We start from the raw sequence: 12,500 nt of genomic DNA on the forward strand, positions 1-12,500 counted from the left end.
CTCCTCCTCCTGGAGGTCATGACTCTCGCTCCTCTCTCAGTGCCTGTCCAGGCTCCAGTCTCTTCTCCCCTCTCCTCCTCCCCTCTCCTCCCCTCCCCTCCTCTCCTCTCCTCTCCTCTCCTCTCCTCTCCTCTCCTCTCCTCTCCTCTCCTCTCCTCTCCTCTCCTCTCCCCTCCTCTCCTCTCCCCTCCTCTCCTCTCCTCTCCTCTCCTCTCCCCTCCTCTCCTCTCCTCTCCTCTCCTCTCCTCTCCTCTCCCCTCCTCTCCCCTCCTCTCCTCTCCTCCTCTCCTCCTCCCCTCTCCTCCCCTCTCCTCCTCCTGGAGGTCATGACTCTCGCTCCTCTCTCAGTGCCTGTCCAGGCTCCAGTCTCTCCTCTCCTCCCCTTTTCTCCCCTCCCCTCCCCTCTCCTCATTCCCTCTGCTCCTCTCCTCCCCTCTCCTCCTCCTCCTCCTCCCCTCTCCTCCTCCTGGAGGTCATGACTCTCGCTCCTCTCTCAGTGCCTGTCCAGGCTCCAGTTTCTCCTCCTCCTCTCCTCCTCTCCTCCCCTTTTCTCTCCTCCCCTCTCCTCCTCCCCTCTCCTCCTCCTCCTGGAGGTCATGACTCTCGCTCCTCTCTCAGTGCCTGTCCAGGCTCCAGTCTCTCCTCTCCTCCCCTTTTCTCTCCTCCCCTCTCCTCATTCCCTCTGCTCCTCCCCTCTCCTCCTCCCCTCTCCTCCCCTGTCCTCCTCCTGGAGGTCATGACTCTCGCTCCTCTCTCAGTGCCTGTCCAGGCTCCAGTCTCTTCTCCCCTCTCCTCCTCCCCTCTCCTCCCCTCCCCTCCTCTCCCTCCTCTCCTCTCCTCTCCTCTCCTCTCCTCTCCTCTCCTCTCCTCTCCTCTCCTCTCCTCTCCTCCTCTCCTCCTCCCCTCTCCTCCCCTCTCCTCCTCCTGGAGGTCATGACTCTCGCTCCTCTCTCAGTGCCTGTCCAGGCTCCAGTCTCTCCTCCTCCCCTCTCCTCCCCTCTCCTCCTCCCCTCTCCTCCCCTCTCCTCCTCCCCTCTCCTCTCCTCCTCCTGGAGGTCACGACTCTCGCTCCTCTCTCAGTGCCTGTCCCGGCTCCAGTCTCTCCTCCTCCCCTCTCCTCCCCTCTCCTCCTCCCCTCTCCTCCCCTCTCCTCCTCCTCCCCTCTCCTCCTCCTCCTCCTCCCCTCTCCTCCTCCTGGAGGTCACGACTCTTGCTCCTCTCTCAGTGCCTGTCCAGGCTCCAGTCTCTCCTCTCCTCCCTCCCCTCTCCTCCTCTCCTCTCCTCCCCTCTCCTCCCCTCTCCTCCTCCTCCCCTCTCCTCCTCCTCCTCCCCTCTCCTCCTCCTCTCCTCCTCTCCTCCTCCTCCCCTCTCCTCCCCTCTCCTCCTCCCCTCCTCTCCTCCTCCTGGAGGTCACGACTCTTGCTCCTCTCTCAGTGCCTGTCCAGGCTCCAGTCTCTCCTCTCCTCCCCTCCCCTCTCCTCCTCTCCTCTCCTCCCCTCTCCTCCCCCTCTCCTCCTCCTCCCCTCTCCTCCTCCTCCTCCCCTCTCCTCCTCCTCTCCTCCTCTCCTCCTCCTCCCCTCTCCTCCCCTCTCCTCCTCCCCTCCTCCTCTCCTCCTCCTGGAGGTCACGACTCTCGCTCCTCTCTCAGTGCCTGTCCCGGCTCCAGTCTCTCCTCCTCCCCTCTCCTCCCCTCTCCTCCTCCCCTCTCCTCCCTCTCCTCCTCCTCCCCTCTCCTCCTCCTCCTCCCTCTCCTCCTCCCTCTCCTCCCCTCTCCTCCTCCTCCCTCTCCTCCTCCTCTCCTCCTCTCCTCCTCCTCCCTCTCCTCCCCTCTCCTCCTCCCCTCTCCTCTCCTCCTCCTCCTGGAGGTCACGACTCTCGCTCCTCTCTCAGTGCCTGTCCCGGCTCCAGTCTCTCCTCCTCCCCTCTCCTCCCCTCTCCTCCTCCCCTCTCCTCCCCTCTCCTCCTCCTCCCCTCTCCTCCTCCTCCTCCCCTCTCCTCCTCCTGGAAGTCACGACTCTCGCTCCTCTCTCAGTGCCTGTCCAGGCTCCAGTCCTCTCCTCCCCTCTCCTCCTTCCCTCTCCTCCCCTCTCCTCCTCTCCTCTCCTCCTCTCCTCCTCTCCTCCCCTCTCCTCCTCCTCTCCTCCTCTCCTCCTCCTCCCCTCTCCTCCCCTCTCCTCCTCCCCTCCTCTCCTCCTCCTGGAGGTCACGACTCTCGCTCCTCTCTCAGTGCCTGTCCCGGCTCCAGTCTCTCCTCCTCCCCTCTCCTCCCCTCTCCTCCTCCCCTCTCCTCCCCTCTCCTCCTCCTCCCCTCTCCTCCTCCTCCTCCCCCTCTCCTCCTCCCCTCTCCTCCCCTCTCCTCCTCCTCCCCTCTCCTCCTCCTCTCCTCCTCTCCTCCTCCTCTCCTCTCCTCCCCTCTCCTCCTCCCCTCTCCTCTCCTCCTCCTCCTGGAGGTCACGACTCTCGCTCCTCTCTCAGTGCCTGTCCCGGCTCCAGTCTCTCCTCCTCCTCCCCTCTCCTCCCCTCTCCTCCTCCCCTCTCCTCCCCTCTCCTCCTCCTCCCCTCTCCTCCTCCTCCTCCCCTCTCCTCCTCCTGGAAGTCACGACTCTCGCTCCTCTCTCAGTGCCTGTCCAGGCTCCAGTCTCTCCTCCCCTCTCCTCCTTCCCTCTCCTCCCCTCTCCTCCTCTCCTCTCCTCCTCTCCTCCTCTCCTCCCCTCTCCTCCTCCTCCTCCCCTCTCCTCCCCTCTCCTCCTCCTCCCCTCTCCTCCTCCCCTCTCCTCTCCTCCTCCTGGAGGTCACGACTCTCGCTCCTCTCTCAGTGCCTGTCCCGGCTCCAGTCTCTCCTCCTCCCCTCTCCTCCCCTCTCCTCCTCCCCTCTCCTCCCCTCTCCTCCTCCTCCCCTCTCCTCCTCCTCCTCCTCCCCTCTCCTCCTCCTGGAGGTCACGACTCTCGCTCCTCTCTCAGTGCCTGTCCCGGCTCCAGTCTGTCTCCCTACGTGGACTCCATCTGGACCTTGCTGCTCCAGAACTGTGAGTGTCAGGAGGAGGGGACCAGGAACCTGGTGGCCGAGTGTCTGGGAAAACTGACGCTCGTGAACGCAGCACGGCTGCTTCCCAAACTGAGACAGCAGCTGGAGGCTGGTAGGAGCCCGAGGACGTCTCGTCCCCCGTACCTGCAGGCTGACGTTGAGCTTCGTTCTCCTCCTCCTCAGCTTCTCCTCTGGCTCGCAGCTCAGTGGTGACGGCGGTGAAGTTCACTGTTGTGGACCATCCTGCCCCCGTGGACCCTCTGCTCGCCGGCTGCATCGGTCAGGCCCCACGGGGAGAAACGCACGTGTCACCAGATATGACACAGCACTTTTTTCCATTTGAATTTTGACTGTTTTTGTTCTTAAATGAAAGATAAATCTTTGTTCACAGTCAGGACTTGAGGGGTAAATGCGCTGCCAGCCTGGAGATGTGGTCTTCACGCTGTCTTCTGTCCATCAGGTGACTTCCTGAAGACGCTGCAGGACGAGGACATCAATGTGCGGCGAGCGGCGCTGGTGATGTTTAACTCTGCAGCGCACAATAAACCGTCTCTGATCCGTGGTCTCCTAGCAACAGTGCTGCCCCTCCTCTATAAGGAGACCCGGGTCAGGAAGGAGCTGATCAGAGAGGTCAGTGTGTGACGTCGAGCTCTGTCCTGGTGTCTGCGCCACACGTGTAATTCCACCTGAGTCCTGCAGGTGGAGATGGGCCCGTTCAAGCACACGGTGGACGACGGTTTGGATCTCCGTAAAGCGGCGTTTGAGTGTATGTACACTCTTCTGGACAGCTGCCTGGACGCACTGGACGTCCTGCAGTTTCTGGATCATGTGGAGGAAGGACTCAAGGATCACTACGACATCAGGGTGGCCAGAAATCACTCAGCACTGAATATTGGACAGAATTAGTGTGACACCAAAAGCTTCGTGTGAATCTTTCACTCATTTTCCTTGTGTGTGTGTAGATGCTAACATTCCTGATGCTAGCCAGACTGGCTACGCTGAGTCCTGCTGCTGTTCTTCAAAGAGTGGACAGACTGATAGAACCTTTAAAGGCCACTTGCATGACCAAGGTAACAAGATGAACCACAGGAAACACACCCTAACCCTAACAGGACTGGTAATGCAAACGTAGCTTCGTTAGAACTATTAAGCTCTTTTGTAAGAATCCAGTGGTGCGTACAGGTGTGAATGAACCTGTGACTCCACCTCTGCAGGTAAGAGCCGGCTCTGTAAAGCAAGAGTTTGAGAAGCAGGGAGAGCTGCGCCGTTCAGCCATGCGTGCTGTCGCCGCCCTGCTGGCTGTGCCTGAGCTGGAGAGAAGCCCCAGCATGGCTGAATTCGCCAGCCAGATCAGGAGTAACGTGGACATGGCCTCCATCTACTGGAGCATCCAGGGTGGAGAGGGAGGAGGCCCTGAAGGCACCATGGATACGAGCTAGAAGACCCTAATGTTTTATACAACAATGGATTTAATGTTCTTACATAAATAAATAAAAAAACACCTCAACTTGTGAGACACCGGATGTTCGTACGAGCGTCTGCAGCATCTGCTCAGGAAGGTTCTGATGATGGGATGCACATTAGAACACGGATGTTGCAACATTATTGTCACGATTAACAAGTGATGAAATTTGTCGTGGAATTCCTGCTTTGTCTGACGTGGACATGTATAAACTCTTAATATACACACTCACACATATACACTCTATATAGTGTAAACACAAAGGCAGTTCGTATTATTAGTATTATTAGTCTTTTCTATATTTTTCATGTAGACTGTAAGCCGTTGCAGTTATTACCGCGGACCACAAGGTGGCGGTAGTGAGCCGGTATAACTCGCTACCGCCGTAGAAGTTCAGAGAAGAAGAAACTTTCAATTAACTTTATTGCTAAAAACTTTTAGGCGAGTCTCAAAAATATTCAAAATAAAATCAGCAGTTTAAGAAAATAATTGATGTGTATGTGTAAAAATGCAACAAATTCACGCGATAAGCAATTAGATTAATTAGAAACGAATAACTTCGACTTGCACACGTTTCCTGGCAGGTGAACAAAGTTTAAACAAAACTTTTTAAGATCTTTCTCACTTAGGTGAGATTTAAGCAGAATAACCCGATTATGTCTCGAGTTTGTAATCAATCTTGGGGTGAGTAATCAACACATTATTTTTTATCTTGCAATAACAGAAACATGATAGTTTGTAATATCTTCCAAACGTTAGTCATTTGTGTCACAAGGAAAAAAACGCAACTCACAAATATTCTAACAATCAGGTTGTGATAAGTTAAATCATATTTACTGGAATATTATTACTTTGCCCGGAAAGTATCTCCGTATTTAAATTAATGCTTCTGGGCCTTTAGGCAGCAATTGTGAGGTGTAAGAACAGTCTAAGGAAGCGCGTCTGCGGCCCCGTGCGCGGCCCCGTGCGGGGCCCCGTGCGTGGCCTTATGCGTGGCCCCGTGCGCGGCCCCTTGCCTGGCCCCCTCTTGGCTCTTGTTAAAGGCAGCAGGGGGGTTTGTGGGGAAACCGGCTGTGACGTAAATGGTCTTCATTGCAGTTGTTGGATCGTGCGTGTGGGGGCGCTCTTGTATCTCCTCGTAGGCAGCTTCCTACATAAAACATGAATAACTCCGTTATAACAGGAGCTTCTTTCTGGGTGGAAGGTGCTGTTTACCTACCTCTGGGGTGCTCTCTTCTTTATTCCGGCTCTTTTTTAACCCTGGCAGGAAAAAGGTGAATTCACTTCTGACACATCGTTTAAATCGCTGTGATCTGTGAGGAGCAGCCTCGTCTGGAGTGAGTAAAGGTTGAGAGTCACCAAACACCGGCGTCAGCGGCCGCCTGGCAGGTGACCTGGGGACGGTTTGTTGTCTTAGATGTGTTCAATTATAATTAACAGGTTGTCTGTGATGTCGGTGAGATGGAATCATGCATCATAAACAGCCAAATTCTTGTATTTTCCAGTTTGATGCAGCTAAAATGCTGCTTGTCCAACAGTGAGGAGGAGGAGGGGGTTGGTGTCGACCCAGGACCCATCCCTGGCCGGTTTACTGGTCTCAGGGTGGACGAAGCTCTCAAATATTTCATTTTCTGAGACAGAACGGCTGCAGGTTGGGAAGCGTCTTACATCTGTAGAGGAGCAGCAACATCAGCAGCAGCGCTCCACAGGTGAGTGCCATCAGGACAGGGAGCCAGGAGTCGCCTGGAGGAGCAGAAACCACAAGCTTCTGTCAGAATCGTGCGTTAGCAGGGACCAACGCCACCAAACCAGGGAAGGGAAGTGGGCTGGTCCAAACCAGCCTTGGGACCAGCAGACGAGCACATGAGCTCTTGTTCCTGTGTTGTATTTTAATAGTGTGTTATAAACGTTTCCATGACAACCTTTTGTCGCGGGGTCTTTCTCAACAGGGCGGACAGTCGACGCGCTGGTGGGACGAGTGCGAGCTGCTGAGGAGAGAGGGTGAAGGGTCATGTGACTAAAACAACCAGTTGTGTGTCTGACACCTGTGTTCTCACCTGTGCTGCTCTCCTCATCCTCCACCTGGATGGAGATCTTCTGGAATGCTGCTCGCACGGCGACGCCTTTCTCTGCGCACCAGTACACGCCATTGTCACGCGAGGACACGCGGCTGATGAAGATGTTGAAGCCGCGGCTGGTCTTCTCCAGAGTGAAGGAGCCGTTGGTCTTCCTGGGAGATTGTGTTCCTAAGATCTCCTCACAGGTGTCGTTGTTCTCCTTACAGAAGAAGAGGCTGTGCCTGGGGTTTTGGTTCGGATACACACACCTGACCGTTGCTCCAGCTGCTCTTCTAACTGTTTGAGTCTGCGTTAGGTGGCTTCCTGCAAAAAGAGCCAAGACTCCGTCACCTGCACGCGACTGACGACGGCGTCTGGACGGTGCGATCGAGTGTTGAGGAAGATGCCATCAGATAAACTGGGATTATTATTTCACTCTGAAAAAAGGGGATTAGCAGAGCATCCATGTAGCAACGCTGAAGCAGGTTTGGCATCAGGCTGGTCTGCCCAGAGTGAACATCACACCCTGCATGGAGGTGGAAGAACCAGAGCCCACAGGAGGGGGGGGGGGACTGAGCTCTGAAGCACCGACCAAAGGATCAGCATAGTGTAGTAGAAGGCAGAGCAGCATACAGGACTGCATGGAGTCATCAAGAGTGACCAGGTAAAAAAGGCTGGGATTAAATGGTTAGTAGCAGCAGTAGCAGCAGTAGCAGCAGCAGCAGCAGCAGAGCAGCAGCAGCAGCAGCAGCAGTAGCAGCAGCAGCAGCAGCAGCAGCAGCAGCAGCAGCAGTAGCAGCAGCAGCAGCAGTAGCAGCAGCAGCTACAGCAGCAGCAGCAGCAGCAGCAGCAGTAGCAGCAGCAGCAGCAGAGCAGCAGCAGCAGCAGCTACAGCAGCAGCAGGTACAGCAGCAGCAGCAGGTACAGCAGCAGCTACAGCAGTGGCAGCAGCAGCAGTAGCAGCAACAGCAGCAGTAGCAGCAGCAGTGGCAGCAACAGTAGCAGCAGCAACAGCAGCAGCAGCAACAGTAGCAGCAGCAACAGCAGCAGTAGCAGCAACAGCAGCAGTGGCAGCAGCAGCAACAGTAGCAGCTACAGCAGCAGCAACAGTAGCAGCAGTGGCAGCAGCAACAGCAGCAACAGTAGCAGCAGCAGCAGCAACAGCAACAATAGCAGCAGTGGCAGCAGCAGCTACAGTAGCAGCAGCAGCAGCAGCAGTGGCAGCAGCAGCTACAGTAGCAGCAGCAGTAGCAGCAGCAGTAGCAACAGCAGCAGTAGCAGCAGCAGCTACAGTAGCAGCAACAGTAGCAGCAGCAGCAACAGCAGCGGTAGCAGCAGCAGCAACAGTAGCAGCAACAGTAGCAGCAGCAGCAACAGTAGCAGCAACAGCAGCGGTAGCAGCAGCAGCAACAGTAGCAGCAACAGCAGTGGCAGCAGCAGCTACAGCAGCAGCAGCAGGTACAGCAGCAGCAGCAGCAGGTACAGCAGCAGCAGCAGGTACAGCAGCAGCAACTACAGCAGCAGCAGCTACAGCAGCGGCAGCAGAGCAACAGCAGCAGCAGCAGCAGTGGCAGCAGCAACAGCAACAGTAGCAGCAGCAGTGGCAGCAACAGTAGCAGCAACAGCAGCAACAGTAGCAACAGCAGCAGCAGTGGCAGCAGCAGCTACAGTAGCAGTAGCAGCAGCAGTAGCAACAGTAGCAGCAACAGCAACAGCAGCGGTAGCAGCAGCAGCTACAGTAGCAGCAGCAGCAACAGTAGCAGCAGCAGCAACAGCAGCGGTAGCAGCAGCAGCAGCAGTAGCAGCAGCAGCAGTAGCAGCTACAGTAGCAGCAGCAGCTACAGCAGCAGCTACAGTAGCAGCTACAGTAGCAGCAGCAGCTACAGTAGCAGCAGCAGCTACAGTAGCAGCTACAGTAACAGCAGCAGCTACAGTAGCAGCTACAGTAGCAGCAGCAGCTACAGCAGCAGCTACAGTAGCAGCTACAGTAGCAGCAGCAGCTACAGTAGCAGCAGCAGCTACAGTAGCAGCTACAGTAGCAGCTACAGCAGCAGCTACAGCAGCAGCAGCAGCTACAGTAGCAGCAGCAGCTACAGCAGCAGCAGCAGCTACAGTAGCAGCAGCAGCAACAGCAGCAGCAGCAGCTACAGCAGCAACAGTAGCAGCAGCAGCTACAGTAGCAGCAGCAGCTACAGCAGCAACAGCAGCAGCAGCAGCTACAGTAGCAGCTACAGCAGCAGCAGCAACAGCAGCAGCAGCTACAGCAGCAGCTACAGCAGCAGCAGCTACAGTAGCAGCAGCAGCTACAGTAGCAGCAGCAGCTACAGCAGCAACAGCAGCAGCAGCAGCTACAGCAGCAACAGTAGCAGCAGCAGCTACAGTAGCAGCAGCAGCTACAACAGCAGCAGCTACAGTAGCAGCTACAGCAGCAGCAGCAGCTACAGTAGCAGCAGCAGCTACAGCAGCAGCAACAGCAGCAGCAGCTACAGTAGCAACAGCAGCTACAGCAGCAGCAGCAGCTACAGCAGCAACAGCAGCAGCAGCAGCAACAGTAGCAGCAGCAGCAACAGTAGCAGCAGCAGCTACAGCAGCAACAGCAGCAGCAACAGTAGCAGCAACAGCAGCAGCAGCAACAGTAGCAGCAGCAGCTACAGTAGCAGCAGCAGCTACAGCAGCAACAGCAGCAGCAACAGTAGCAGCAACAGCAGCAGCAGCAACAGTAGCAGCAGCAGCTACAGTAGCAGCAGCAGCTACAGCAGCAACAGCAGCAGCTACAGTAGCAGCAGCAGCTACAGCAGCAGCAGCAGCAGCAGCTACAGTAGCAACAGCAGAGTTTCTGAAGTGTTGAAACGTGAGTCTCTTACCAAGCTTAACGTCCACTGTGCGTTCATCACCATCATCATCATCATCATGGTCGTCGTCTCTCTTTGAGGGTTTTTCTGGGTAAAACTTGATCTTGTACCGTCTGCTGGACCAGGAAGGACCTTTGATGCCGACCTTGACTTCCTTCCTCTCGGTGTCATGATACAGCCGGAGGTTGCTGAAGGTTTCCCACTGGTTGAAGCTCTTTAAGGCTGCTTCGTTCACCTTGATCAGGGTGTAATTGTGCTTCAGGTCAGGATACCAGCTGGTGAACTCCAGCCATCCTCCCTTAAACCCCCTGACTACAGCGCTGTCAGAGCCTGAAGATTTGGGAGGAACTGTCCATCAGGGCAGCAACAGGTCTGAGAAACAAGAATAAACGTGGCTTCTCTATCATCTTCTTACCTGTGAGCAGTGAGAGGAGAAGCAGGAGGAGGCTCTTCATCGTGGATCTCTGAACAGTTGCTGCGTTCCCTCCGAAACGTCTCATCTGTGTGTCAGAACCGCTGCTGTTCCACAGGAAGTGAGCGATCGTGGGGGCAGAAAGGTGGAGGTTCTGACCTATGTCATCAAAGAATAAAAGCAAACCTGTTTCCTGGATCTGTTTCAGATCATTCTGCTCTCCTTTTATAAAGATGACATCATTCTGCTTCAGCATAAATTCCAGCTGTGAAGCCACAAATAACCTGCTGAAGATCCACGTCGACCCTTTTTAGGACTCAAACCAAAGTTGCCACCCAGCAACATCCGCCATGCAGTCAGTTACAGCCTCGCTCCTGGTTTCCGTGGTGACACTCGTCAACCTCTCCTAATGACAAATGCAGGAACTTGTCTGGTCTTGGCTTGAAGGTGTATTGAAACGATACCTTCACCAGTTATGAGCAGCTCCCACCAGCAACTGGAGGTGAAATTCAACTGGGAAATTCCAGCTGAATCTGTGCTCCAGAGTCCTGTTGGGTTCTGGTTCCTCCTGAAGGAGGAAGTGAACTCAAATCAGGAAACTGACGAAAGGTTTTGTGACACAATTTCCCAGATTGGGTGAAGTTGAGACATCTCCTGTCTCTCCGTCTGTCCTGCTACACCTTCACACACAGACAGGATCCTGAAGCTGTTGGTGCTACAGGTTAAAACCTCAAATCTGAGTCAGTCTTCCTGACTAATAACATCGTTGACCCCCTCAGGGGTCTGACTCTGGGATCTGATGGTTCTGGAAGCTGCATCTTCTGCTCCAAGAGCAACAGGGAGCATCGCTGGATGTCTGCGTGATTACTGGGATCAGCAGAAGATCTGCTAAAGATCAGGGCTTTGATGGAGGGAGGGCACACACACACACACACACACACAGGGTCATGTTCAGTGGTCCAGGCAGGCGGTTCTGAACGCCGAGATGATCCGTCTGGAAGGATCATCTCGGCGTTGATGTTACCGACTGTAGCGTGTTTACGTTGGGATTTAAAAAGCTGTCAGGAACTCATCCCGCCCAGTGCTCACGAACCAGGCGGTGACTGGTCCACACTGGTGATGATGTGGTCCAGCTCTGCTGCTTGACATCAGTAAAGTGGGCTGGTTAGGGTCAGGGTTAGGGTTAGGGTTGGGGTTAGAGGGTCAGGGTTAGAGGGTTAGGGTTAGAGGGTTAGAGGGTCAGGGTTAGAGGGTTAGAGGGTTAGGGTTAGAGTTAGGGTTAAAGGGTTGGGGTTAGGGTTAGAGGGTTAGAGTTAGGGTCAAAGGGTTGGGGTTAGGGTTAGAGGGTTACGGGTTAGAGGGTTAGAGGGTCAGGGTTAGAGGGTCAGGGTTAGAGGGTTAGGGTTAGAGGGTTAGGGTTAGGGTTAGAGTTAGGGTTAAAGGGTTGGGGTTAGGGTTAGAGGGTTAGGGTTAGAGGGTTAGGGTTAGAGGGTTAGAGTTAGGGTTAAAGGGTTGGGGTTAGGGTTAGAGGGTTAGGGTTAGAGGGTCAGGGTTAGAGGGTTAGGGTTAGAGGGTCAGGTTAGAGGGTTAGGGTTAGGGTTAGAGGGTCAGGGTTAGAGGGTTAGGGTTAGAGGGTTAGGGTTAGGGTTAGGGTTAGAGGGTTAGGGTTAGAGGGTTAGGGTTAGAGGGTCAGGGTTAGAGGGTCAGGGTTAGAGGGTTAGGGTTAGAGGGTTAGAGTTAGGGTTAAAGGGTTGGGGTTAGGGTTAGAGGGTTAGGGTTAGAGGGTTAGGGTTAGAGGGTCAGGGTTAGAGGGTTAGGGTTAGAGGGTCAGGGTTAGAGGGTTAGGGTTTGGGTTAGAGGGTCAGGGTTAGAGGGTTAGGGTTAGAGGGTCAGGGTTAGAGGGTTAGGGTTAGAGGGTCAGGGTTAGAGGGTTAGGGTTAGAGGGTCAGGGTTAGAGGGTTAGGGTTAGAGGGTTAGGGTTAGAGGGTTAGAGGGTTAGGGTTAGAGGGTCAGGGTTAGAGGGTTAGGGTTAGAGGGTCAGGGTTAGAGGGTTAGGGTTAGAGGGTCAGGGTTAGAGGGTTGGGGTTAGAGGGTCAGGGTTAGAGGGTTAGGGTTTGGGTTAGAGGGTCAGGGTTAGAGGGTTAGGGTTAGGGTTAGAGGGTCAGGGTTAGAGGGTTAGGGTTAGAGGGTTAGGGTTAGAGGGTTAGGGTTAGAGGGTCAGGGTTAGAGGGTTAGGGTTAGAGGGTTAGGGTTAGAGGGTCAGGGTTAGAGGGTTAGAGGGTCAGGGTTAGAGGGTTAGAGGGTTAGGGTTAGAGGGTCAGGGTTAGAGGGTTAGGGTTAGAGGGTTAGGGTTAGAGGGTCAGGGTTAGAGGGTTAGGGTTAGAGGGTCAGGGTTTAGAGGGTTAGAGGGTCAGGGTTAGAGGGTTAGGGTTAGAGGGTTAGAGGGTCAGGGTTAGAGGGTTAGAGGGTCAGGGTTAGAGGGTCAGGGTTAGAGGGTTAGAGGGTCAGGGTTAGAGGGTTAGAGGGTCAGGGTTAGATGGTTAGGGTTAGAGGGTCAGGGTTAGAGGGTTAGGGTTAGAGGGTTAGGGTTAGAGGGTTAGGGTTAGGGTTAGAGGGTTGGGGTTAGGGTTAGGGGCCCTTGAGCTTCAGCGAACATCAGTGAAGCTTCACACCTTCTCAATCAGACGCTTTT

The 12,500-nt window shown here is 55.0% G+C and overlaps 2 protein-coding genes across 7 annotated transcripts in view; one reads left to right on the forward strand and one right to left on the reverse strand.

Moving 5' to 3' along the window:
* LOC101062438 (cullin-associated NEDD8-dissociated protein 1-like) overlaps window positions 1–4,539 on the forward strand; it is an 11,278-nt gene extending 6,739 nt beyond the window's left edge. For both annotated transcript variants that reach the window (XM_029827479.1, XM_029827481.1), the window contains 6 exons: window positions 2,962–3,137; window positions 3,209–3,304; window positions 3,486–3,655; window positions 3,725–3,889; window positions 3,988–4,095; window positions 4,240–4,539. In XM_029827479.1, the coding sequence (XP_029683339.1) occupies window positions 2,962–3,137; window positions 3,209–3,304; window positions 3,486–3,655; window positions 3,725–3,889; window positions 3,988–4,095; window positions 4,240–4,464 (940 nt within the window). In that variant the 3' untranslated portion in view covers window positions 4,465–4,539. The remainder of the gene's footprint in view (window positions 1–2,961; window positions 3,138–3,208; window positions 3,305–3,485; window positions 3,656–3,724; window positions 3,890–3,987; window positions 4,096–4,239) is intronic.
* Window positions 4,540–4,893: 354 nt separating this feature from the next.
* LOC105419133 (uncharacterized) lies at window positions 4,894–10,385 on the reverse strand. Of its 5 annotated transcripts, none has more exons than XM_029827496.1 (8): window positions 10,093–10,384; window positions 9,812–9,967; window positions 9,409–9,744; window positions 6,545–6,868; window positions 6,410–6,475; window positions 6,156–6,230; window positions 5,707–5,747; window positions 4,894–5,637 (listed from the first exon to the last, which is right to left on the reverse strand). In XM_029827496.1, exons 1-8 carry the CDS (start codon window positions 10,151–10,153, stop codon window positions 5,416–5,418), a joined length of 1,281 nt encoding a protein of 426 aa, XP_029683356.1. In that variant the 5' UTR covers window positions 10,154–10,384; the 3' UTR covers window positions 4,894–5,415. The 5 variants fall into 5 exon arrangements, with proteins under 5 accessions (XP_029683356.1, XP_029683357.1, XP_029683355.1 ...); XM_029827497.1 differs by having other exon boundaries at window positions 4,894–5,451; window positions 5,500–5,637; window positions 9,812–10,384; XM_029827495.1 differs by having other exon boundaries at window positions 6,410–6,472; window positions 9,812–10,385.
* Window positions 10,386–12,500: the final 2,115 nt, after the last annotated feature.

Source organism: Takifugu rubripes, chromosome 19, assembly GCF_901000725.2.
Source record: "Takifugu rubripes chromosome 19, fTakRub1.2, whole genome shotgun sequence".
Lineage (NCBI taxonomy): Eukaryota > Metazoa > Chordata > Actinopteri > Tetraodontiformes > Tetraodontidae > Takifugu > Takifugu rubripes.

Coding starts and splice junctions, on each gene's coding strand:
- LOC105419133 (XM_029827494.1), bottom strand. CDS start 10,064: ATGCTGAAGCAGAATGATGTCATCTTTATAAAAGGAGAGCAGAATGAT. Junction 9,745..9,811: donor TCTCCTCTCACTGCTCACAG/GTAAGAAGATGA, acceptor CCTGATGGACAG/TTCCTCCCAAATCTTCAGGC. Junction 6,476..6,544: donor GGATGAGGAGAGCAGCACAG/GTGAGAACACAG, acceptor CTCTCTCCTCAG/CAGCTCGCACTCGTCCCACC.